Source organism: Prionailurus viverrinus, chromosome F1 (genome assembly GCF_022837055.1).
Source record: "Prionailurus viverrinus isolate Anna chromosome F1, UM_Priviv_1.0, whole genome shotgun sequence".
NCBI lineage: Eukaryota > Metazoa > Chordata > Mammalia > Carnivora > Felidae > Prionailurus > Prionailurus viverrinus.
This window is the reverse complement of record NC_062577.1, coordinates 58,174,958-58,202,308: the sequence shown is the minus strand read 5'-3', so window position 1 is coordinate 58,202,308 and position 27,351 is coordinate 58,174,958. Positions and strand designations below refer to the sequence as shown.

Genomic DNA, 27,351 nt, shown 5'->3' with positions numbered 1-27,351 from the left:
ATTTCATCTTGCCCACTTTGTGCTATTCTGTGAGCTCGTCAAAATCTTTTTGACCATTGAGAGTGTCAGCTGCCACACCGGCCTTCCCGGTCAGCTTTGTGTCATCTGCAGATCGAATAAACCTGCCCTCTGCGTCTTCATCCAAGTCATTGAAAAAAACGTTAAAGACGACAGCCCATTTGATCATTCCCTCGACAAATATTTACCAGGCACCTACAGTATGTGGAGCGCTCGGGACAGAAATGAGAGGAGGAATTGCATTGGGACCGTGACACCTCCTAAAAATGGCTTGGTCTCTCTAAACCCCCTAATGCGAGGAGGACTTCTTTCCCTGAAATGTAATTCAGCTCCTTAGGGACTTACTGATCACTCACTCTTCCGTTGGCCCCACCCTACACTTTGTTTGGGGAACAAAGGAAGTTATATGTACCATCCTGTTGCTCAGAAGCTTGTCCTGTTAGCGAGGCAGGATTTGGCACACAAAACACTTTGTTTTTAATTTTTTTTTTTTAACGTCTATTTATTTTTGAGAGGCAGAGAGAGATAGGGCACAAGCAAGGGAGAAGCAGAGAGAGAGAGAGAGAGACACAGAATCCGAAGCGGGCTCCAGGCTCCGAGCTGTCAGCACAGAGCCCGACGCGGGGCTCGAACCGACGGACCATGAGATCATGACTTGAGCCGAAGTCGGACGCCCAACCGACTGAGCCACCCAGGCACTCCGGCACACAAAACACTTTGTGACGTAAGACAGGTAATGTTTATATAATTGACAAGATGAATGCTACAGAAAATACAGAAACTGGATTCCGACTGCGACTTTGTCATTTTGCTTATAGCAGCAAAACAATGATTTTTCAAGTTGAAAGGGACGGAAGTCCTCTAAAACCACTCTCCTCCCCCACCACCACGATACTCGATACTCCTTTCAACAAGTGGGAGTCCTTGAGTAGCCCTGCTCTTTGTTAGCTCTAATAATTACAATGACACCCTAACAGTCCCAACGTGGAGTCCAAATCTCTTCCCTTTACCTTTGCATCTATAACGTGAGTACTCAATGCTTTTGTTAAATAATTAACAAAGTGAATTCTCTGCTCTCTGAAGTTAGAAATGGGTCTGGTCCACCCATTTGAAGGCAGCAGCTATGCCTTTGTGTAGTCTTTACTTTTCTAATTTCTTCACCTGACATGGTTTTGAGATCACCCCACCCCCACATCATTCTTACCATTCACATTAGGACTCCTTCCCCAGCATAAGGCAAACACTCAGCCTACATCTACTGAATGACTCTGTACACAGATCAACCAGAAAGCTCTACTGTGTCATTATCAGCCTCAAAAGAAACTGCTCAGAACTGAACATATGGCTGAGAGTGGGGTCAGAAAAGTGGGTGTCTTATAGTTCCCATGCTCTGGAAGTTATACTTCTTTTTTTTTTTTTTTAATTTTTTTTTAATGTTTATTTATTTTTGACAGAGAGAGAGAGCGTGAGCGGGAGAGTGGCAGAGAGAGAGGGAGACACAGAATCTGAAACAGGCTCCAGGCTCTGAGCTGTCAGCACCAGAGCCCGACACGGGGCTCAAGCTCACAGACGGTGAGATCATGACCTGCGCCAAAGTCAGACGCTCAACCGACTGAGCCTCCCAGGCGCCCCTGGAAGTTATACTTCTGTTACCGCTGCTCAGACCCAGCTTCTTTTTTTTTTGTCTTCGCGTGGGGAGTGGGGTGGGGACACGATACCTTAATGCCTTGTACTAAGTCTGGAGCCAATTAAAATCTGTGAGTCTGTAACACAGGGGCCAACTGGATAAATTCATCGTCAAGCCCCACGTACCAAGAAAGGCTCGACCACAGCATTTCTTTCCATGTGAGAAAGAATGGTATGTCCCTTTGGATGTGCCTATCTTTATGAAGTCATGCTGGCATTCTGATCACCATGGCACCTAAGCCCTTTGGGAATTTGAAGATTTTGCAATATTCCGGGAAGGAGGCCTAAGTGGGTGGGCCACAGCAAGACTCCTAAGGGGTAATACCGGGTGAGCTGACCTTTGTATACCGAGTGGAGGCCACGAAGCTTGGTTTAGAATGGGCCCAATTAGCCCAGAGGAGATACTCATTATGTCAGTGGCAGTGTTCCTGAGAAGGAATTGCTTTCAAATGAAAACAAATCCAGGAAAACTTAAGACTGGCAAGCCCAGTAGGAGTGGGGATGTCCTAGTGTTGGCTTACTTAAGGCTGCAAGCAGAGCCAGGCGAGAAGAACCAACTGGAAGGTGCAGGAAGCAAACACACTGCTATGAAGAGCCCAGGCCGGCAGGCGTTCGCTAAGGACCAGCATTTACCGCACAGCAGGCTTTTAGTGTGCATGAACTGTCAGTTAGCCATGATTATCACTTTGCAGCTGTGGAAACTGAGGCTTAGAGAGGTTCAGAAAGTTGCCCCAAGTCACATCGCTATCCGTGGTGCAGCCAGGGTGAGGCCCCCAGCCATCCCCACACCCCGTGGACTCAAGCGTCTTGCCGCAGTGTTTTTGTTTCATGAGTTTATTCCTTCCCTCACAAAGATCTCGATCGAGCACCCTCAGTGTTCCGGGCCTGTGCTAAGCCCTGGGGACACGGTGGTAAAAAGAGACACATGCTGTCCCTCCCGGGGCTTAGCACTTGGCAAGAACAACAAACAGCCAGACAAGCAACTGCAATAAAGTAGGTCCGTGGCCCCGTAGGAGAAGTTAAGGGTAAACTCACCCACACGAGGGATTAAGAGTCTTCCTTGGTGAAAGAGCCCCGAGACAGAAGCTGAAAGAATGTGCCAGCAAGACCCCAAAGCACGGGAGAGAGGCAGAGAGGGAATGAAAATTCAAGGTGTGGGGTGAGTGCTGGAGACACTGATGTGCTGGAATCCAGCAAAGTCCAGATGAAGAGTGGGAGGTCTCAGAGGCCCCCTGAGAGCCTGAAGAGGTGCATGATGTGAGGTCACAGCCATGCTGAGGGGACTGGAATTGCACTGGGATCAGCGATAGCAAGACGGCAAGAATTTAGTAAGGCCACGCGGCTCTCGTAGATTTGGAGGGGTCGGTGGGCGGGGGGGGGGGGGGAGACAAATGCCGCCCTGGGGAACACGTGCTCAGCCTCAACACTTTTAGTTCAATCTCTCTGGCCTCCCGAAACCTGCTGTATACAATCTCGGGACCTCTCCAACCCTCCCCCCCCACCCCTGCAACACACACACACACACACACACCCTTCCAAGGCAGCAAGGGTGGGGGTTGGGTCGTGGTACAGATATTTTCTAGTTCCTTTCTCTGCGTGACCCACGGAGCCTCAGACAGATTCCAGCTTTCCCACTTGACAGATGAGGAAACAGAGGCTTAGAGCAGCTCAGTGATTATGGTAGACTGCATTACTGGTTCCAACTCATCACACCCTGGAACAGTATCACATAACTATACCTGCGGAGGGATCTGAGGTGCATGTAGTGTACTCCTCCTCCCCTGGACTTCGGGCTTGAGCCTTTTAAGTTTTTAAAAGTGTTTTATTTATTTGAGAGAGACAGAGACAGCATGAGCAGGGGAGGGGCAGAGAGAGAGAGAATCCCAAGCAGGCTACACACTGCCAGCTGCGGAGCCCGATGCGGGATTCAAACCCACAAACTGAGAGATCATGGCCTCAGCTGAAACGAAGGGTCAGACGCTTAACCGGCTGAGCCACCTGGGCGCCCTTGGGCTTAAGCTTTTAATTTGCTTTAGCCGGTGAACCATTAGCAGATATGGTATGAACGGGGGCCGGAAAGGCACAGGTAGGGTCGGGCGTGCCCCCTGGCACTTTTGTCATTGGCAAGAGAAGACCACGCCCTGGACCTGCCGCTTCTCAAGCCTGGAGCCTGGCGTGAATCACACAGAGCGGCCTCGAGCCTGGTCTGCGGCCTAGAGCCGAGCTCAGCAGATCCCAGGTGAGCTGCAGACCCTCAGCCTGAAGCAGAGTCACTGCCGTTAACCGAGAGGCTTGGGAACGCATGAGTAAGCGTTTACAGTTGTGACGCGTGGAATCTGGGGCTAATTTGTTACACGGCATTGCCATGGCAATTCCTGACCAGTAAGAGATCACGCCAACCTTACAAAGGTACTGTCTGTGATGCACAGAGCTGCTTTGCCGTGGAGCTGGGCTGCCCCGGTGTCTGGTCCTCTAGGGCAAAAGCAACGCAGACCAGATCATCAGCCCACCCCGCTGCCCCTCCCCCCCCCCTGCACCCCGCCTCATCCCGCATCCCCGCCCACCGCCTGCGCCGCACTCACCTGAGTCTGACGCCGCTGGGCTCACCAGGCTCAGTAGCTCCCGCTCCTTCTCATAGTCCCCTTTGCAGAGCAGCTGCCCCTCCTTCAGGACAAACTCATCGCCCTTCTGGAGCTGCCGCTCACAGACACAGCAGCAGAAGCAGCTCAGGTGGTACACGCTCTTCTGGGCCCGCATGACGAACTCATTGGGCGCGATGGCCTCGAAGCAGCCCCCACATTTGACAGCAAACAGCCTGGCAGCAGGGGAGAAAGGGAAGCAGGGTCTTTGAGAAAGGTCGGATGGGGGCCAGCTGGCCTCAGGTCAACAGCACCCGAGACTCCAAGCCCCGGGGTGAGGATGTTTGGGAACGAAATACACTTGAAATCCAGATGCTGGGTTCCCGGAGGAGGCCGAACCAAGGGATTCGGGTGAGTGACGCACAGAGGCTTACAAAACGCAGGGGCAGAGGCGCTGGGAACAGTCTGAGCTAATGCCCAGGGTGTAACTGGGGTCATCTAGGACATGGTCCTCCCAGAGGGTGGTCTACACACAGCGCCAGGCAGCTGCCCAGAATCCCTGGGGAGTAACCCAAATGTCCGGGCCTGCTCCCGTCGGTGCGCAAAAGGGGGAGCCCCAGAACGTGAATCTGTAGCAAGCCGGCCAGGGCGTGCCGACGCGTCATCCGGTTTCGGAGGGATAAACTGCACCCCGGCTTCCCAGCGTGGCGTTGGGTGAACGCAGCTCTCTCTCAGGCCTTCGTTCTTATTTCATTTCAGTTAATTTCAACAAGCCACAGAAGGGGGTGTCTGTCTATGCCGAACCAAAGCAGTAGGGACTAGTGACGTGAGATGAATAAAAGAAAATCCCTTTCAGAAATGAGCGCAGGCTAACGGAAGAGACAGGACACATCTAAATGACGGCGGCGGGACACGGAGGAGGAAACAAGAACGATCCGATGGGGGGGGGGGGGGCCTAGAGTCAGCTGCCTTTTATCATGAGGTCAGTGCATCTTGGTGAAAGGAAAGACAGGAAGGCTGGCAGGCTGACGGCCTAAAGGGGTGGGGAGGAGGGGACCCCCCTGTGTGAAGGTCTGAAGTCGCAACAGTGCCCGGGTGTGCTCCAGCAGGCTGGAGGTGGGCGCCTCAAGAGTGGAGGGGACAGGTGAGGCCAGTCGTGACCGCTCACACGCTCAGGCTGAACAGCGTGTGGCAAGCAATGGAGAGTCCCTGAGCAATTTTTAACACGGTAAGAGCCCTGTTTAGGAAAAGCAACTCTTTGTAGTACGAAGGGTAGAGCAGAGACGAGGGTCACTGATACGGCAGCAGCAGGGAACCAGAGAGGAGGGGACCAGAACCCCCAATCTGGAGACGGGGAAGCTCCGGGCTCCCGGTGGGCAGAGCTGGAGGAGGAGGATGATGACGATGATGTCTCCACTCCTGCAAACACACCGTGCCTGATTCGCTTCTGGGCGTATTTACACCATTTACACCAATCCACCCTCCCGCAAAGCCCGCCCTCCTCTGTTTGGTCTAACTGAGTCCAACCCGCCCTCAGGACAAGGCACCAACCACCGTCTTGGGTCCAGCCAGCCTCCCCTGCCTCAGTGTGAAGGAACTGCCTCTCCTTTGAACACCCTGCCATGAACAGTCTGAGCGGGTCACTCAGTTGTTTCCTGGAGATGTTTCAAGACACAAAAAGCAGCAAGATACACTGGGCTGGATCTACGAGCTACGCTTACAACCATCAGCACAACTATGGGCAGGCCATTCCCCCCACCTTTGCACTCTTTTCCTGGCTGTCGTTAAGGAGTTAGGCCAATTCCTTCCAGCTCCAAAAGTCTGCCGGGGATTGCTTCCTACTGCTAACTTGAAACATCTTAATCTTGCCTTATCATTGAGATTTTCCTATGTTTATAACTTCTCCTGCCAACAGCCTGTAGTTGAAGAACAAGGCCTATGGAATATAGCCCACAACCTCTTGCACATGCTGGAGACTCCATAAGAGTGATTTGACCCATGGATCTAACTTGTTCTCCTAAAACGACCTGTGCAAAGAGCCTCACGTAGGGACTGCCACACGGCGGATCCCAATAAAAGCCACTTGTTTCTTCGTCCCCCCACCCCAGGCCAGTAACAGTTCAGGGCAGTCTGGGACAGACTAAAATTTACAGCAGATCTATTTCTTCTTCTCTTTTTTTAAAACTGCCTCATGATGACGTGATTGCCTTCATCGACGCCTTTGGCATAAGCACAGAGATGATATGCCCTGAAAACATCTCAGGGATTGATGCATTATACCACTCGCTTTTGTATCTCCAAAATAAAGTTGTTTTGTTTTTTAAGTACTAGCACAACAGGGAGAAAAGAGTCTCTCTCCAAACAGATCTGTTTGTCCTCACATCCAGCGAGGTCAACGGACACCGACAGTTCAGATGGCATGGGGGGGGGATGGTGGCAGGAAGACGAAATGGCCAGAGGGCATAAAAACTCCAAGACCACCCCCCCCCCCCCGTGAAGACAAGACACAATGGACTCAGAGCACATCCAGGTGGCCGAGGCCACCGTGTTCTGCTAACAGGCCTCGTGCCGGCAGCAACTGAGGAAGCAGAAGTAACTGAAGGGCATTTTTCTATAGACAGGCCGACCACCAAAATGGCTTCAGTGTGGCCAATCCCAACACAAAAGCTCTTTCCCACATTCACTTACTCATTCAGTCTTTTTTTTTTCCCATTCATTCCAAAAGTTCATTCAGATATTCATTTACAGTCTACTCTTCTTTTCACTCCCTCATTCAGAAGTACCTACCGTGCACTAACACCATCCACTGTCTGTCCTAACTGGGAGGGGAAGAAACCACCACCGGGCAGCACTCGTGTGTGTAAACAAGTCTACACGGAGTGTCTGTTAGGTGTGGGTCACCGTTGTCGGCACAAAATTGTACAAGGTCCTCAACCCCGTGGAGCACAGCAAACAAACAAACAAGAATCAAATAATGTCTACCCATAGAGAATTACCTGTGGGAAACAGAAAACACAAACAGTACAAGGCAATGTCCAGTGAACAGAAAACACAATGGCATAAAGCCATAGTTTGTTGGTAATACAATCAATCGCTTCCCAGCTCTGAAGCCATACTGGTTTATGGCGTGAAGTCTGCATGTTTGTCTTAGAAGCTTCCTGGAAGAAGGGAATCATTTTGAGGGTGGAGAGGAAGTGAAGGAGGGGTTCCCAAAGAGGCATTGCACATGGATTGGCGAAAGAAAAACGGAGGCCATTCAGATTCTTCGGGGGAAGGAAGCCAAGGCTTGGGGAAGAGAATGAGGCTGCCTCTGGTGAATCCATGACGGAACAGCCTCCCAGGACAGAGGCCAGGCGGTAGCTGATTCCAGCTCAGCACAGGATCAGGAAGGCATGAGCTCGCTGTCTCTCAACCCAGGCCCTGGGTCACCATATTGGCCCCTACGCCCACCCTTGGCCATCAAGAGCACCTTAGAAACACCCTTCCTGATATGCCTGCCCTCTGCCTCTCAACTTCCAAGGGGCTGACGTGGCTCCTTTACCCCTGACGACAGCCCAAAACCAGAATTCCAGATGCCAGCAGCCCCGCCTTTTCCTTCTCCACACCAGTCCCTCAAACATTTGCTTTTGCTTCCCTGCCTCCATGCTGGATTGCCATGCCCCGGGGCAGAAAATCACCCAGTTCATCCCTGGCCCCGAGTCCCGAGTCACTGTTTGCCAACCTGAGCAAACTAATCAATGCTTTTCCAGGACCCGGTCAAAGGCCCTTTGTCCCCAAAGCCCTCCTTCTCCTCCCCTTCCCCTGGAATGAACTGTTAAACAGACCCAAGGCAAACGCTCCCAGGGACTCAACAAGCACTTGAGAATCTGCGGCCGCAGGTGGTAGCATCTGTGCTTGTCTAACTTCTACCCTGTTAATCTCCTCCCCTTTCTCCGCCCTTCTTAATTTCAGCCCCCGCTCCAAAAATCTCCCCCATGTTGGAGACGGGAGGGTCAGGGTGAGCCCAACAAAGAAAGCCCGCCATGTTGACTCAGGAGTGGCTGGAGTTGTCTGGGCTCAAATGGTCACGGTCAGCGGGGGATTACACACCAGGAAGAGGGGGGCAGCCCTGTTTCTCTCCCTTCTCTCCACCCAACTCTCCCCCTCCGGGCAAAGACCAGGTCAAGCTCACCTCACCACCTTGACTCTTGTGCCCACCCCTCCCCCCACCCACTCACCCCCAGAGCAATTCAAGGAGAAGAGGCACATGCAGTCCACCACCTGTGTGCCAGATGTATACACAGCTGTACAGGCACCAGTGTGGACCCAGCTGCCGACTACACACCTCCCACAAGTTGTTTTCTCTAAGGCTCAGACAAGCAGAGAAAAGGATTTGTTCAGAAGTCCAGGTCGTAATTAAAACACAGCCTGTCTCTTCCCAATGCCCCGGATGGCGTCCCCCACGGTCACTTCCCCCTCTGAATGCTAATGAGACCTCACTCTGGGTTCAGAGCCTGGCAGGCTGGCTGTGCCCTTGGAAAGCTAGACAAGGTTTCCCAAAACGTCCGGCTCTTCTGGGCAGACATAATAACTCCCAACTTTTCCTACCATTACGAATTCTCCTACCCGTGAAAACCCTCCGAATGATTCCTTATCTCCTCTTTGCGTCTAACTCCCTCACCTGTGAAATGGGAACAATACCCTCCAGCTCACGGAAAAGCCCCCAGTGCAGTGCCCATCCCAGAGACTAAGCCTCGTTCAGCGTTCTTCCCCTGCTGGTGAACGCCCTTGGCACGGAGACACTGGGGATGTGTCGCTCCGTGGGGCCACCCTGGCCTCGGGGAGCTCCCAGTCTCCAGCAGGCAGCAGGCTCTTGACCAAGACCACACTACCGTGTATCCGGGGTATAGAGGAGGGCAAGAGCCAGAGTGGCACAGAGGAGAGACCCGCCCCCTTGGCCTAGGGGGGCACAGAATCTTTGGTCTTGCCCTCCCCCTCTGCCCTTTCTCTTCCTCCTGCTGGCACTTTCCCCTGCCCTCTACCAGGCAGGCAAATGGCCTGGCTGCAATCCCATTCTGTGTCCCGCTCGCACCTTTTCTTGGGGAGCGCCAAGCTGGGAGACGGGCAGCCCTCAGCTTTGGTGAGAGAGCCTGTGTGGGCAGGCTCTGCTGCTGCCAAGCAGTGAGGAGGACTGGGGGCCCATCGCTTAATCTTTTGCGGCTCCCGTTTGCTCAGATACAAAAGGCAATCATGATGCCGACACGTTGCTGGATCAGTGAGGACCGTATGAGCACATGGATGTGCAGTGTTTTGCGACCCGTCAGGGATAGCACTAGTTTTTGTCGTTCATATTCACCCTGCCTCTCCGGCTTTTGCTCACTGGGGATATTTTTTGCCCCAAGGGGGCAACGTATGCTTAGGAGTTTCCGGAGTCCTGTCCTGGGAGAGTGCTTCTTCCTTAGCAGCGTGAGCTGCCCTGATGTGGGCACGACTTCGTCTCTTAAGAGTGCGGTGCGGCCCGGGGGGGTGGGGGGGGTGAACCCAGGGGGCTCACTGCTCACAGTGCTGCGGGACAGAGCACAGGCCTGGGACTGTCCCACTGCCGCGGGCCAGGACCCGGGAGAGAAGCCCAACCCAGCTCCCGCCTCCCTGCCCTGTGCTGGCTGCCTGTGATGACAGTGGAGCAGAGGAGAGGTGGGTGATGGGAACAGCGAGACCAGGCCTCGAGGGTTCTTCCTCTACCAACGGGCCTCAGGAAAGCCACTGTCCTTCCCCTTTCTTGGCTGCAGAGGGGCATGTCTATTCCTCGTGTCTCCTCGTGAGGAGGCCACACCTGGCCACCAACACAGCCCTCTCTCCAGAAGGCGTTCCCGGTCTCCAGAAGGTGTTCTGGCATGACACGGCCATGCTCTGGTAATTCTCCAAACAAAATATTTTCCAGAACCATATCGGTCACATCCACAGGTTTATACAGATGTAATATATGTGCACATATTACATACATTATCAATGTGTACATAAACTAAGGCCAAAAGAGATTGTGTAGGGACTCACAAACGCATACCTGTGTGCACACCCCAGCTAAAACCAACAGCTCACTTGAATGCTCTCCTTCTCTCTTTCTACATTTTTACATACAGATTTCTAAAAAGGACTTCTAGAATATATTTCTAGAAAAGATTTTGTGTGAAGAAAACAATTTGCCCCGAAGGCATGTCTGAAAGCCATTAGGGCTGGGTCATTTCTTAATTCATTCCCATTTTTCTAATTCATGGTTTTTTTGTTTGTTTTGTTTTGTTTTGTTTTTTACAGGGTTGGGAATCCCTACGCAGCAGCTCAGGAGACAAGGGCATTTCAAAAGCCCATATGAAGGCGTGACACGTGAGAATGTCCTCGAGAACAAGTCTAAGGCCACCAGGAAAGAGGCACAGGATGTATATTTCAGCCTCCAAGTTATTTTACTTCGACGGGAGAGAAGCCCGTGGAAGAGACAAAAGAGGGAATGAGTCTTTCTCCAATACTCACTGGGTGCCAGCAACCGCCATATTCCTTCTATCTAGCACCTCGATGAACTCGTGAGGCACTCTAGTTCTAGAGGAGGTAGAACACGTTTGTGAACTCCAAGGCTGTCTCACCATGTTTCAGTTCAGCCTCGTTCGTGATGCTTCGCTTCCCCAGGAGAGAGACTCTGAGGTGTGTGATTCATAGGCTCCTTCTCCCATTTTTCTCTGATAACCTCTCTAGCACTGTTTTCACAGGAGAAATAAGTAAAAAGGTCAGGCAGCTGAGATGGCTAGGTCACGGGGCCCATGACTGGTCCTGAGGTGCTGCCGGGGGATGTAGAAGAAAGGCAGGGGTTAGGCACCAAGTTGATTCCTTCAGGCCACTCAGCCCTTGGGCCCCAAAGTACCTGAAGGGATGCCTGAAAGGGGTCTGTCCTCCGCAGATTTAGGTTAAGAACAAGCAATGTCTGGGAGACCCTCTCTGACCCAACACCAGCATGCAAGGTCTACGCTGATTCCAAGATGAGATCGTTCCTGCTGGAACCCCATTTGCTAGGGAACCTGGCGGGGGCGGTGGGGGGGGGGGTGTCGCTATTTTCAGGGTATAGACAGAAATGTAGGCCAATAGGGTTGGACCCAGGAAGACCCAAGGAAGCCCAGCCACAGACTGCGTTGTGGAAACAGGGTAAGGAGGCAAAATGATGTAACCAAATAAACTTAGGTCCAAGTCCCTACTTCACCACTTATTAGCCGTGTGATCTTGGCCAGGCGATGGTGGCATTGGTTTGGTTTTTTTTTTTTTACTATCTAATAAAGTGGGAATAATAAAAGCACCTGTCTCACAGGGTCCCAAGCAGAATGAATTGAACGAACGCACTGAAACTGCTTAGCATAGTGCTTGACACTATAGTAAATCCTCAATAAAATGGTAACTATTACAATGGTGTAATGATGATGATGGAGAAAAAGAGCGGAATATGGATAGGAGAGAGAAATCTGTTTTTTTTTTTTTTAAAAAAAATGAGGAATCACAGTGTTAGAGACCAGGAGAATCAGGATCAGAGAAAGGAGTGTGGAGAGAGAAGGCTCAGAGCAAGTAGTTCAGGACCAAGGCCGTGGACAATGCAAGAATGTCGGAGGATCGGCTTTCTGGCGGTGCTGGCTGTGGCCTCGGGGGTCAGCCCTGACAATCCAGTGGAGCCAGGGACTGAGTTCCTACCTGCTGAAGGGGCCTCGGGCCAGGGCTTGCATGCAGCCTGTCCACACGGGATTTGTCTGGATTCACCTAACAGCCCTGGCATGTGGTTAGATGAAATGCCTTCTTGCTCTATCAAGGTAAAAAACAGGAGGCTGACTGAGGCTTCATTTTCTTCCCAGGATACCTGACTTTTTCACCCATGAATGCCCATGGCTTCCTCCAATCTCTCTCACCCATCCCCCCAGCCCACTGCTCCATCATCCTCTAGACCCCAGACACTAGATGCTGTGTCGTCCCCACATCAACCCTGAGGCTGATGATACAACTTCCCACGTACAGCAATACCGTGAAATATGGCAGCCTCATGCAAACCGAGAGCTATCCCTGGCCCTGAGGTCCATGAGGAGTGAGCAAGAATACAAGGAGAAGCCCCCATTATGACACTCCAGAAGGTTCCTGAACAATGGGTGTGTTTGGAAAGACCGAGATCTTCATTAGCCTTGACCCAGAGGTCTGCACACCTCACAGGGAGCTTCTCAAAGCTTCCACACCATAGACAATTAAGTGGAAGAATGGCAGAGAAAATAAATATACGGAAAACCCCCGGTTCTCACTAGAGGCCAACTGGTTGTGTACTTCTTTGGCGACATAAGAAAGCAGAGCTGCTTTTCACCTTGGACAGCTGGCAACTACCGACCATGCTGCCTTTCCACGGGCACCACCAAATCTAGTTTTAATTAGGTACGCGAACCTTCGGTTGAGAGAGCAGGAGAGGGTCTTTGCGTGGCTCCTGAACAAGAAGGCCGTCATCTGTGCGTCACTGTTGCCACCCTCTCCACCAGGGGGCAGCATAGCAGCACTCATTAAGTGCCATGTTGACTTGGTAACTGAGGTCATCCAGGCACAGAGACAGGGATTGGCCATAAGCCAAAACTGTCTGTCGGGGAAATCTGCTGCTGGGAGTCTGGGAGACCATGTGGCTAAACTGAAGGAGAAGTGGTGAGAGAAGAGAATTCAAAAGTATTGGGAAGCAAAAGCATGGCTTGTGGCCTTAGAAGTAGTGACAGAAGCAACCTTGTCGGCTGGCTCAAGGTCTCTGTCCTTGAGGCTGAGCCAACACCACCACAATAAGCAACTGAGCCTGTGGTCCTGGGGCGGTGGGAAAGTCTGCGAGGACAATAGAAGTGGCAGGATCTTCTATAGGAGACAGTCTCAAGGCTCTGCAGTGGGGAGAAAATGGAAAACAATACGTGGCGGGCAGAGCCAATCAGAGTCTCCGTCTCCTTGGGGCTCCTGGGGAGCAGTGAGGAGGACCATACAATGGGATGAGAACCGCTAAGTACGACGCCTGCACGTCCTGGAGGCGCTGGGCTCACCGAGAAGCACAGGGTAACATACGTGGCTCATCGCCTATCGAAAATACTGCTGGCAATGGGCAGCTTCCATCTCGAAATGGTGGCCTAAGTACTTTCCTGGTCCTTACAAGGCGTCCATTCCAGAGTCAGGAAGACCAAATGATCACGGCATGGCGTCTGAAGTCTGATAGACCCTGGATTCAAATCCTGGTTCTGCCTTTGAGAATTTGAGTGAGTTATAGACTCTCTTGGGGCCTCCGCTTCCTTATCTATAAACGAGATCATAACTATCTTACAAGATGTTCTGGAAATTAAACAAGACAACGTATTTGAGGTATCGGACAATACTAGCCGCTCTCAATAAGTAGAAACTGTGACCTCCCCTTATTGAAAGCAAATTCACCAAATCTGCCCATGCAAATATCTGGATAAGATCATTTATTTCAAGACAGCTGACTGAGCCAAAAATAGAACTTCATGTGTATCTCAAGGCTTTGTTCTTTGTTAGTATGACAAAGTAAATCAAAATTTAACAAGTCTTTCATATGCTATTGGAGAATGGACCAACAGACAAATATGAAAGGGCAAATACTCGAGAGGAAACTGTGAATTTCATTCAGGCAACTATGGCTATGGTCAACCCTAACTCAAGGTAAATATTGACATCAGCCAACCAGTGTTGACCAACACCCACTTTCATTGCCTAACACCCAGCATATGTTCAGGAAGTCGGCAGCTCCGTGTTTAACCAACCACAGCGAACAGTTGCTATTTAATTAATGCTGACATTATCTCGCAAATATTTGGGACAGACCGTTGCCCCGTTATCATTTTAGCTCTCAGATGACTGCTTCTTACTGAGGCTGCTGATCACTGTGTGGACCTGCATTGAGACATCCTTATTTTTGCCTTGCTCCCCTAACTGTGAAATCCCCCCCGCCAAAAGATCAGTCAACCCCTCCCTCACTTTATAAACGGAAAGCAACCAACGCCAAGGAAGGATCAATGACCTACCACAAATCACAGAGAAAGCTGAGATTACGGAGAACACCATCCAGAGCTTGAGGCTCGGTCAGTGATCAAGAAATAGAAGAGGTTACGTATGGCCCAACTAGGGATGGAAATGTGTTCCTCCAGCCCTTAAGCAGTACCCTAACCAGCTGAACGTGTGGAAAATGTGTGTGAGACAGTGGTCTGCTGCTTAGGAGCTCTTTCTTTTCCTTCCCCTCTTCTTTACCAAACCCTGGGATGCAGTCTACGAGTCAGACCATAAAGCAAAAGACTGTGGTAAAAGCACGGATTCCAATAATCCAAGCCAGGGTGGCACAACTCATATTACAGACTTTCCATATTGTCACACAGGCATGCAAAAATGGCAACCAACAGAAAACAGACCTACAGAAAATGTATGTTTCCCTTTTAGGGAGTTAAAGGTTCGGTTTCCTTGGAAATTGTCCGTTTTCCTTTGCCCTTCATCCTCATCAGCCTCCTGGGACACTCTTAAACATACGCAGGAAACAACAGAGCAGAGGGAATGGGGTATTTTTAGCTGATAGTCCCGGGCACAGATTCCTATTGTTCCACAATTTTTGGCTTGTCTGGGTGGCACGTGGCCAATACGATGTATACTCTTACAAAGACTGTGTGCTTCCTGGGCTCTATGAGAGAGAGAGCGAGCGAGCGAGAGAAAAGTATGAAGGACGAGGGCATTATTGATGATGTTTTGACGGGAAAGATTCTGAGATCCCAGCAGGGGGCAACGCGGAGCTCTCTATGGATTCCGTTCGCTTTTGTCACCATCACTTTTCATTATTACCGCTGTGTTATACATCCAAAAAAAAAAGACATCCTGTCACAACCCAAGAGCTCCTTACTGAATCAACGGAGTCCAGTGTTGAATACTCCAGTATTCTGAAGACCAATGATGATGTCCCTCAATCATCCTCTAGCACAAGACAGCGTTCGAAACATTGACAGTTGTTACTGTGCTCTTTCTTCTCGTGTTCAACACCCGTTCTCAGGGATCATCCCGTCTTCCGGGGCAGACAGGAAAAGACACACGTTGACTAACAATCGGAAGAAAACATGCCCCACCATGGCACAGAAGCCACAAAGAGCTGCCATGTGGGACTTTCCCTTTCCATATCAGGGACGGAAATTATCTCTGGATAGTCTAAAGTTCCCGAATGCCTTCGGTTCACAGATCTCAAAGCATGTGCGATCTTGTGTGACATTTCAGCTCTGACAGAAGTGAGAAGAAGGGAGTTGGATTTTATTATCCTCCTCACAGAGAAGGTAAACTGGTAGACAGCATGCTGTGTATACTCCCCAAACCCAGCAGGGCTGGAGGCTCGAGTAAAAAAAAGTCAGGTGTCCTGAACTTCCAATACAACCTCTTTGTCATTAAATTGTGTTGCCTTCCCCTTCCTGTTAGGGCCGGGGTGTACTGAGAGCCCCAGAAAGGCTTGTGATGTCTGACCCAGCGGAAGTGAGACTGTTCTGATCTCTTATCCGTATTTTTACCCTTTTCAACTCTCCCCATCCATTTCAGGTCTCTCGCCATCCACTGAAAACCAGAAGACACCCCAACCAATTAGGACGGCCACTATCAAAACGAACAAAAAAATAAAACAAAAACAAAACAAAATAAACAACAACAACAAAACAACAGAAAATAACAAGTTTGGCAAAAACGTAGAGAGACTGGAACGCTTACGCACTGTTGGCTATAGAAAACAGTATGGGAGTTCCTCAACAGTTTAAACATAGAATTACCGTATCATCCAGCAAATCAACTTCTGGGTATATACCCCAAAGAACTGAAGGTAAGTACTCAAAGGGATGTCTGTATACTCACGTTCACAGCTGCATTACTGACAACAGCCAAAAAATAAAGGCAAGGCCAGTGCCCATCAACAGATGACTGGATAAATGTAATGTGGCATCTACACTGGAATATATTGGAATGGAATATTATTCAGTCTCAAAAAGGAAGGAAATTCTGGCTCAGGCTACACCACAATAAAAATACGCCTCTTATAAAAGGGCAAATACCATAGGATTCCACTTATAGGAGGTAACTTGAAAAGTCAAATTCCTGGAGACAGAAAGTAGAAAGGTGTTTGCCAAGGGTTGGGGGAAGAAGGGAACCGGGAGCTGTTAATTAGTGGGTAGAGTTTCGGTTTTGCAGCATAAAAAGTTCTGTGGACACATGGTGGTCAATAATGTGAATGTACTTAACGCCACTGAAATGTGCCCTTAAAAATGGTTAAGAAGGCGGGGTCCCTGGGTGGCTCAATCAATTGAGTGTCCAGCTTCCATTCAGGTCATGATCTCATGATTCATGAGTTCGAGCCCCGCGTCGGGCTCTGTGCTGACAGCTCAGAGCCTGGAGCCTGCTTCCGATTCTGTGTCTGTCTCTCTGTCTCTGTCTCTGTCTCTCTCTGCCCCTCCCCTGCTCACTCTCTGTATCTCTCTCAAAAATAGACATTAAAAAAATTTTTTTTTTAAATGGTCAAGACGGTGGGGTGCCTGGGTGGCTCATTCAGTCAAGCGTTCAACTCTTGATTTCAGCTAAGGTCATGATCCCAGGATCATGGGATCAAGTACCGTGTCGAGCTCCATGCTGAGCGTGGAGCCTGCTTAAGATTCTCTCTCTCTTTCCCTCTGCCCCTCTCCCCTGCTCATGCTCTCTCTCTAAAAATTAAAAAAAAAAAAATGGTTAAGATGGTAAATTTTCATACGTTTTTTACTACATTCTTAAAAAATAAAAAAATCAGTTAGAAAAACTTCTTAAACTGAAAGAAGCAATGACCTTCCGTGTTCTGCCTCCTATAACCAAAATTTAGGCGGCTGGGCTCCCAGTTGAAAATCTCACCTGCCAGATTCCCTTGCAGCTAAGAGTGGCCAGAGGGGGGCAGCACATGGGATTCCACTAAGGGTAGGGACAGGAGCAGGAAGTTGGGGATAAAAATGGCAGACTCGGCCGGTACATACATTTTGTTGCGCTTTACCTTTTCCCTTCTTTCTACCGGGAATTAAAATGTAACACCTGGAGGTGAAACAGCCATCTAGGTATTAAGAAAGTGAAAGTCACCTGTTAAGGATGCAGCGCAGAAGGAGAAAAGCCTGAATCCGTGAAAACTTTCTTGAGCGGTTGCACTTGGCCTTTTTGACTTCTCATAGGTGAGAAACATGAAAGTCTTTAACTATTTAACACGCTGTAGTCAGGATGCAGTTACATGAAGGACTTTCCCTTTTGCCATCAAGGTCTAGTGCTTCCTGTACTCCTTCCCGGGGCAACCTCTCCATCCAGGCTCTAGACCTCAGTCAGCACTTACCGCTTACTCAAAAGCAACATCATTTATTCTTCCTCTTATAAATTTTTTTGCATGACTTTTCCTTATTTCTCCCATGTGGAGAAAAAAAAATACCCTTCTTTTTGATCCCACTTTCCCCAACAAGTACTTTTCCATTTATTTGATAGCCTTTGTAAAAAAATCCAAAAAGAAATCACTTCTGTTTTCTATCTCCAGTTCCTCTCCTGGTCTCCTTTAAGGCCAATGGAGTCAGGCCCTTGCCCAACTCCTTCCCACAAAACTTTCTCGGGAAGGCCACTCATGACCTCCATGTCGCTCAGTCCCCATCAGCCTGCGCCCATCAGCAGCATCTGACCTCGTGACCACTGGGTTCCCAGGATCCCTCGCTCTCCTGGTTTTCCTCCTTTCTCACTAGTCACCCCTCCTTGGTCTCCTCTCCCTCACCTTGAAGCGGTTCATGTTCTCTAGTCTCACTACTCTTGGAGAGCTTATCCAGTCCCAATACTTGAAATACCATGTATGTGCTAAATGACTTTGAAGTTTCTATCTCTTCAGGAGATCCCAGATCTCCTTCCCAAATCTAACTTGCATATCCAACTACCTACTGGATATCTTCACTTGGCTGTCTAATCAAAATCTCAAACTTAATAAAACCAAGATAGAGTTCTTGACCTTCACTCCCTGACACCTCGTGCTGGTTCAGATCTGCTCCAATCAATCACAATCTCCCCTTTTCTGTTGAGGGATGGCACCCCTACCTTTCTTGTTGCTCCCAGCAGACATCTCAGAATCATAACCGCCAACAAGACATTTCTGCTCCATCCTCAAAATAGAACCAGAATCTGATCACGTCTTGGGAGCACCTGGGCGGCTCCATTGGTTAAGCATCCAACTCTTGATTTCAGCGCAGGTCATGATCTCACGGTCTGGTTCGTGAGATCGAGCCCCACATCGGGCTCTGCATTGACAGTGTGGAGCCTACCTGGGATTCCCTCTTTCCTTTCTCTCCCTGCCCCTCCCCTGCTCACACCCTCTCTCAAAATAAATAAGTTAACATTTGTTAAAAAAATCTGGTCGTGTCTCATTATCTCCACTGCTTCCGCTGTGGGCCATGCTCCCACCATATCTTTCCGGGATCACCCTAACAGCCTCCCAATGGACCGCCGGCTTCTTCTTGCCACCTGCAAAGTTCGTCTTCCATACAGCTTCAGTGCAGGGTGATCTAAGAACTACATTAGACTGTGTCACTCATCTGTCAAAACTTACTCCCATTTTACAGATGAGAAAACAGAGGCTCGTGAAGGTCTAAGTAGTGCGTTCAACTTTACACAGCTAGTAACTGGGAAAGCCAGGATTCAAATCAAGTCTGTCTGTGCCCAAACCCACCAAAGATCCACTATATCACTGCCCAAGCTAACTCTGAGGGCTGTCCTAATCGAATGGTAGGCGAGTACTGTTTTTTGCAAATTAAAAGTTCTATATGACTACAAGGCAATACCGTCGCGATTGTCAACCCAAGCTCCTGGTAAGTTAGAACAGGACGACTGAATTTATCAACTGTATTGAAATATTTTACCTAGGAAGCAAAGGCCAGAAATTGCCCACCACTTATTCTTTTTTTAATGTTTGTTTATTTTTGAGAGAGAGAGAGAGAGAGAGAGCGCATGGGTGGGGGAGGTTCAGAGAGAGAGAGAGGCAGAGGATCCGAAGCAGGTTCCAGGCTCCAAGCTGTCAGCGCAGAGCCCGGCGCAGGGCTCGAACCCACAAACTGTGAGATCGTGACCTGAGCCGAAGTCGGACGCTTCACCGACTGAGCCACCCCACCCACCACCACTTCTTTAAGGAGAGCCGAGGCTCTGAAATCAGTGTCCCAGGCTGGCTCTAAACCAGGAGAGCATCAACCTTGGAATTTGCGTGCAAACCAGCAAATGGGAACTGGGTAGAAGTGGAAAATGCTGGAGGAATGATGGCAAGCCAGCAGACACCCCCACCTCAACCACAACATTCATGTGCAAACCTAGGATAGAACTTCATCTTGGATGCCTTTCATATGCCTCTGCTCCCCACATCCAGCTCCACTCAGGGGATTAGAGAGCAGGGACAGACCTGAGGAGCTAGAGAGCCACAAAAATCTCTGTGAAACAGGATTCCTGGTTTGGAATCACAGTGACGAGTTATGTGTACAGATGTGAGTGTGTGCCCCCCCCAGAGGACACATGCACGCCCCCATGCACACGCACACACACACGCACCCTTAGGTTGGAGATGAAGTTTGGTTTCATCGCACACTACAGCCAGAAGTTAAAAAAAATAATAGTAATTTGCAACAACCTCTCCCCACCATGGGAATGGGGAATAAATGATGACAGACCAGGGTGTCCCCAAGCCAGTGTCTTGAAGACAGCATGAGCTTTTAGGAACGTCTGTTCCGCCCAGGAAGGTGAGCTCTCCGATCTATAAGGCGGGACCAGCGGGAGAATGATCTCACCCTGCTTCTCGGAGACCTCCAGGTGCCCAGTTACACTTTTAAGAGCAATTGGGAAGGTAAAGACCTGTTCCTTTCACCAGATCTAAGAGAAATGTCTGCCTTCGTCCCTGGGTGTCAGGCAGATGACTTACAACTAGGCACAAAGGCAGGGGCTGGTTGTTATCTTTTGGCAAAGGAGCTTTCGTGAAGCTACCTCTCAAGAGGCTTGCAGACCCTGCCCCTGTCCGCCAGGAAGAAGAGACTTCTCCGGCAAAGGCACTGAAACCTGAGTGGCTCTCTGAGCCCTGCACACTCCCTCACCGGGAAGAACCACATGCACTGGCATCAATCTCCATCCAACCTCACCAAGAGAGCCACGCTGAAAGACAGTGCGGTAACTGTTACCCTCCCTGAAACGTACCGCTATCTCGGCTACAGTCAGGCACCGAATTCCTTCCAGAATAGGTCAGTACTTCCATGAAGAAAAATGTCCTCTGCCCGCCCCCCAAACTGCAGTCATGAGACAGACAAAATGAAGGTAGACACAGGCCACACTGCATTTCCACCAACTAGCAAGCAACTTAAAGGTCATGGCCAACTAACTTGGGGGGAAAGGTTATGAATTTCGCAGCATCCCTCACAAAGAGGCAGAGGGTCCTTATAACTAGCACATAATGGAAAGAAAGCAGGGAAACCCGGATTATAGATCGTTTAAGGAACGGGTTTTATTCACACAGAACCAGTGACAATCATTTGTTAAGTGACTACTATTCTACCCGCCGCTATCGAGGCTCAGTTCCAGGTGCTAGGAATGTAACAGTGACTCTCCCAGGCGAAATCCCAGCTCCTGGAGTTTCCCCCTGATGGAAAACAAACGGCACCAAATAAAATGTCAGATGAGGGCAAGGAGTAAAAACGCAGGCGTAAAAGAGGATGGGAAGGGCTAGGGGTGGGGACTTGTAATTTTCACTGAGCAAAGAACTGAAGGGGCCGGTAAGGAGTGAGCCTTGCCACTGGGTGTTGGAATAGCATTCCAGGTAGAAGGAACAGCAGGTGCAGAGGCCCTGGGGTAAGAAGCACGGCTAGCATGCTGGGAAACAGCACAGAGGCCAGTGCAGCTGGGCAGAGGGGGCAAAGGGAAAAGTGGCAAGGGCTGCAATTGGGGAAGTCATGGGGGAGAGGCCGGATCGACCAGAGAAGTCCTTGCACATGATAGCGGGGACTTTGACTTTTCCTCTAGAAGCCAGTGGACGGTGTTTGCAGACAAATGACATGCTGGATGAGGGGTTTTTTGGCTTTTATATTGAGGTAAAATGAACAGTACATACTTCAAAGGGAACAATTCAGGGGTATTCAATACATCCACAATGTTGTACAACCACCACCTCTCTCTGGTTCTGAAACATCGCCATCACTCCAAGATAAAACCTCTACACATTAAGCAGTTTCTTCTCCATTCTCCCCACCCCCCCCCAACCCCGCAAATGTGGGTAAACACCAACCTGTTTTCAGTGTCTACTGATATACTTATTCTGGATATTACACGTAAATGAAATCATTATACTAGGAGATCTCTCGTGTCTGGCTTCTTTTACTTAGCATAATTTTTTTTTTAGTTTATTTATTTTTAGAGAGACGGAGAGCATGTGAGAGGGAGAGGGGCAGAGACGGGGGGAGAGAGAATCCCAAGCAGGCTCCACCCTGCCAGTGCTGAGCCTGACACAGGAGTTGAACTCCCAGACTGCGAGATCATGACCTGAGCTGAAATCAAGAGTCAGATGCTTAACCGACTGGGCCACCCAGGTGCCCCAGCATCATGTTTTCTAGACCACCCACATTGTGGCAAGCATCAGTACTCCATTCCTTTTTGAGGCTAATAGCCCACTGCATGGATATACCACATTTTATTTATCCATTCATCTACTAATGGATGGTTGGGCTGTATCTGCCCTTTTGCTATTGGCAATGGTGCCACTACGAACATGTGTGTCCATGAACTCATCAGTTCCTGTTTCCAGTCCCCTTTGGGTATATTCCTAGGGTGAAGTTGTAATGGGATTGCTATCACTGCTGGGTTGAGAGCTACCTGTGGGGAGAAAAAGGGCAGGATAAAAGCCAGTTAGGAAGTTACTGAAACACTCCAGGTAAGACAGAGAGTGAGAAGTGACCAGGGAGAGAGGAGAACAAACAGGAACACAGAAGGGAAGCCAAGGGAAGCGACGTTTGATGCTTGATGAAATCCAACAAGCAAGATCCAGCAAGATGAGGACAGAGCCCTGCCCACCAGCCTTGGCCGAGCAGACGTACACAAGGGTGGATGGCTGGAAAAGCCGTGGTAAAGTGGAAGGACGTGGGTGGAGACACAAGAGTAAACAGCTCTTTCTAAGAGTTTTGTGAAAAGCACAGGCCGATGCAATGCTAGGCAGAGGGGGTTAGCAGGTCAAAGGACTGCTTTAACGGGACTAATTCTGGAATGGGTGCGGATACAAACGACGTGGCGGGAGAGGAATCATCAGGACTCAGGCGAGATGTGGGTAGAAGTGCTGGGGGTTGGAGCGACCCAACAAGAACATGAGCGGGGAGCCCACGGCATCCGGGGCACACGCGGAGCGGTCCTGGGCCTTAATCACGGGCAGGATAAGCCTCCCCAGCGCGGTAGGGAAAATTCTCAGGAAGGTGTACAGGAAGGAGCCTATGTCTGGACCACTGTGCATTATCTGATCTAGTGATGAGAAGCCACTCTCAAGTCAAGACATCGCGAAACCACAGCACTGGTATTCGATCCAAATAATTTTCCTTTGCCTCCCATTTATCCTTCTTGTGATGTTCCTGGGCTACCGTCACTGAGTAGGAGAGCGGCTGGTTCAGGAGCGAGCAGAGTTACCGGTTGAGCTCTGCCCCTTGCGCAACATGCAAAAATACTGAGGCCTTGGGTATGGTGCTGAGAGAGGTGGTTAGTGTCTTGGTAGGAAGGCTGGTAAATGTTCCCACATGTGCCACCAGGTACAAATAGGAAGCAAGTGGGAAGGTATGTGAAAACGTCTTTTTATAATATCATTTAACGGGCGATGACACTGCAGTGGAGACAGCATGGTAAGGCCTGAATTCAAGACCCTAATCTACTGTTTATTAGCCGTGGGACCTCAGCCACCCTAATTAACCTCTGTGAGCCTGAAAAATGGGGCAATACCCACATCGACCAGTCATCAACTACTTTACAAAGTAGTTTGTAAAACAGTCCATGGTTACCCACACAACCTGGCTTTGCTTGTCTCGACACGCTTCACATTTTTACGAGTTTCTGCACGCGCCTGCAAAGACCATATAACAGGCAACAGTAATCCCCATAAGAAGAGCTGTACTTTCTATGTACTAGACCCAGAGTCGAGGAACAGGACAGAGAGAAATCCCAACAGCTTGAGCATGTGCCTTCTTCAAGGGTCTGGGCTCATCACCTCATCTTCGGCTAAGCCACCGGAGGCTCACCAAGAGCTACCCAGAGGTCACGATTTCCTGTTTCATCATTTATTCCCATTATCTCGCTAAGCACACTTCAGCCCTTTGGAGGGCTCAAGACAACAGAGGCCAAGATACCGAGTCTAGACTCCTTACTGGGGGATTGCCTCCAGAGGGCTTTAGCTATCCCAGTGCTGAGAGCAGGTCTACTTGGAAGCATCCTGTTGAGCACCAGTTCCTGTTGTATACAGCTCTGAATTTCCATCCCCACACTAGAAATTACCAGTTCAGAGTTCAGCAAATTAATGGGATAGATGTGGGAACCGCCCCTGCGCCCATGTACCTCAGGATTTCAGCCCCACGAGAGACATCCCCTGGTCTAGGTCAGTACTGTCCAACAGAACTTCTGCAAATGACCTATGTCTGTGCTGTCCAATATGGTAACCATGCACCAAGTTTACTTACTCCTGGAGAAAGAGTGTTAAGATGCTGGAAGGCGAGACCAAAGTGGGAAAGTGAACACCCTGGTTCATTCTTTTTTTTTTTTTTTTTTTTTTTTAATGCTTATTTTTGAGAGAGACAGAGGCAGAATGCGAGTGGGTTAGGGGCAGAGAGAGAGGGAGACACAGAATCCAAAGCAGGCTCCAGGCTCTGAGCTGTCAGCACAGAGCCCCACGCGGGGCTGGAACTCACAAGCTGTGAGATCATGACCTGAGCCGAAGTCGGACGCTCAACCGACTGAGCCACCCAGGTGCCCTGACCCTGGTGCATTCTTAATAGATGGTCTCATCCTGCGCCCCAACTACCTGGCATGACATCTGTCCTCTTAGCCAACCCATGTCTTCCCCAGCCTTCAAGGGTCAGCGCAAACCTTACACCCTGCTCTAAGATCACCCATGCCCACCCAGCACTCTCTGTGGCTCGTGTGGGTTCACCAACCACAAGGGCTGCAGACATTCACAGGACACTCGGGAGATTTCCGGTTGGCACCATCAAGGAGGTATTTTCCAAAGAAATGAGGACTTTCGTGAGAACGTCACACAATAAGCAGAATCACAACAGGCTGAGTTCCAGAGTCAGATGTGCCAAATGGAGACTCTAGAAGGATACGGTTTTGGAGAACAACAACAACAACAAAAAACCCAAGGTGAGTTACACAGGCAGAAAGTAAACCAGTTTGACTGCTGCCTGCTTTGCACAAAGAAATACCAAGAGATAAAACAGGAAATGTGTGTCTTCTGCCAGATGTGAGGCTGGTTTGAGCCGGATAGAGAGGGCCTTGAATGCTAAGCTGAGTTTGACCTCTATTTCATAGGAAATGGGGAGTCGTGGTGCATTTTTGAGCAGAGGCGTAACTTGAGGAAAGCAGGACTACAGGAGGATTGGAGCTAGGGCCCACACACAGGATAGACATACAAGAACCCTGGAGAGGCATGGGCCACCGTACTCTCGTATCCCATGGTCTTGAGTCCCCGGGGGTAACTTCTCCCCTGCCACCACTTTCAAGCATCCCAATGACCATTGCCTTTTATGACAGTGGGGGATCGCCACACCATACCAACGGCCACTTACGCCTTGCGAGAAGAAGCCCGGACTTGATTGGTCAGGCACAGGCCCCATTCCAGGGATGAGTCACAAGTTCTCTAAGCCAGGCAGACTGATCTCTTTCCCATTTGCCAGTGACTACCCTGAGGGGTGGGCATGTGGCCCAGTTACGGTCAAAGAAATACAAGGGGAAGTCTACTAGGGAGTCCTGAGAAAGACTTTCCTCTGCATAAGAAGCAAGCAATGAAGAAAGCTCTGATCCCAGCCCTTTCCTTCTCACTTCGGATCCCGTCGCATGAGGACGGGAAACTATCTTGCAGGCGCTGGCTGACGAGCTGGTCGATGAGGCCAGCACACTATAGACAGTGGGAATCTGGAGACAGACGGGATCCCTGATGGCATTGTTGAACTGCCAAACCAACCCGGTAACTCATCCCCCCCATTTCCGGTCAAGCGAAGATCACTCTCCTGTTGGCTTAAGCGCCGGTTCGTTCGGTGTTGTGTTACTTGCAGCCCAATGGGAACTAAGACATCAAACTCACCTGGGATTTGGTCACTGGACTGCTCTATGATCCCTACTGCTATGGCCGATCGAAGCATGTGGATTCTGCAGGACATCTCTCAGTAGAAGGCATGTGTACCAAGAGAACAAGAACTAGGCAGGGGCCACAAGGCCAGAGGCTGCTGGGCCCCATCAGACAAGGAAGGGAACCACACCTTACCCTGTTGCCGGGCAGGTAGCAACATCTGGCAGGAAGAGGATGTGGCAAGCCGGAGAGAGGGCTCAGGGCCCCAGCTGACCCATCAATGACCGCTTAGTTCACCGAGTGGCTCACGCTCCAAACTGAGTGGAAAGATCCCGCCCACAAGCTAGGCCCAGGGCGTGACAAGCTGGGCGCATTCCCTGCCAGATCTTCACTGCCTATCATGCTTTACGGACACAAAAACAAATTCCACCATATGTTAAAGTTAATTGCAAACATTTGCTGCTGAAGAGAGCTCCATTTTTCAAGAGCCCACAGAGATCTGGTTACACTGGTGGCTGAAGCATCAACCAGCCTCCATCACTCTTTGGAAGTAGCAATCAAATGGTGGATGGACCCTTACCCAGTGCCCTCTCCCCTCCCATCCCGTCTGTCCCCCACCTCCACCGGGCTCAAACAAGTGCACACCCCAGGTCCAAGACTCTGCAGCCCCTCCACGAACACAGGCTGAAAGCCACTGTCGGGAAGCTGGAAGGACCAGTGGTGGGAGCTGCGAGAGATGATGGGAAGGGGCAGAAGGACGGGGACGGACTAAGAAGTCCGCTGGCTGTGTTCCATTGTCCAATGAGAGCTGAAATGGGAGGCAGGGAGAACCCCAGAAGCCTCCAGGAGGCCCAGAGCAGTCAGGCTGGTTTGCTAAGGGTCTGCATGGGGCCTATGAGCAATCGTTATTGATGGTGTGGTTTAGGAAGAGGCCAGGGAGGGTAAATCTGGGGCCGACAGGCCCTCAGCCGAGAATGCAGCCAAGGAAGTCCCCAAACACCATGGCTGGCTGGGAAGAAAGCAAGACTCAGATCTTCCTTGAACACTCTTCCATGGGCCATGGAGAGGCGTTTGTAAGCACATCCCCGGCAGCACCAAGAGGAAAGGGAGAACTTTCCGCGGCTCAGCCCATGCATTGCACCCACATTCCAAATGGTCCCAAGCGAAGCATTTTGTGGTTTGGATTTGCACCAACACAGCTGGAGACACGAGCTGGGAGGAGCCGCAGCCCTAAGTGCTCCGGCCCAGGTGAGAGCACCACTGAGGGTGTGTCCGGAGCAGTTCTTTGCACTTGCCATGTAGGCAAGTTCAAGTGTGCTGTGTCTGGCTGACAGAGAATTCTTTCTGAGCGAGCTCTTAATGCAGCCATGGTGAGGCCATCACGATCACCGAGTGGCCTCTCATGCCCAGGGACTCATTCCCAGGCCTTTCTAGAGGGTGAGTATGATGAGTGGCCTACAGAGGGGAGCCCACCTGGCCAGCTTCACAGGTAACGTAACACCACCCAGGGGGCACCTCCTAAGAGAACGGTCCCAAGACGCTCAAGTATGCGTATATACATTAACCCGGCAGATGCAAATATACGATCAACTCGAAGGGAAGAAATCTGTCAAGACAGTCAAGTCAACCGACCAGGGATCCCTTGGACCCTGTCCACGGAGGCAGACTTCACCTTCCTGTCTGGGCGCCTGTACGAGGAGTACTTAGCCAAGCTCCCTA

The 27,351-nt window shown here is 50.3% G+C and overlaps 1 protein-coding gene across 1 annotated transcript in view; it reads right to left on the bottom strand.

Annotated features, from left to right (window-relative positions):
• Positions 1-27,351, bottom strand: part of LMX1A (LIM homeobox transcription factor 1 alpha) — a 158,302-nt gene that overhangs the window by 43,617 nt on the left and 87,334 nt on the right. The window contains exon 4 of the mRNA XM_047840782.1: positions 4,287-4,519. Within this exon, the coding sequence (XP_047696738.1) occupies positions 4,287-4,519 (233 nt within the window). The remainder of the gene's footprint in view (positions 1-4,286; positions 4,520-27,351) is intronic.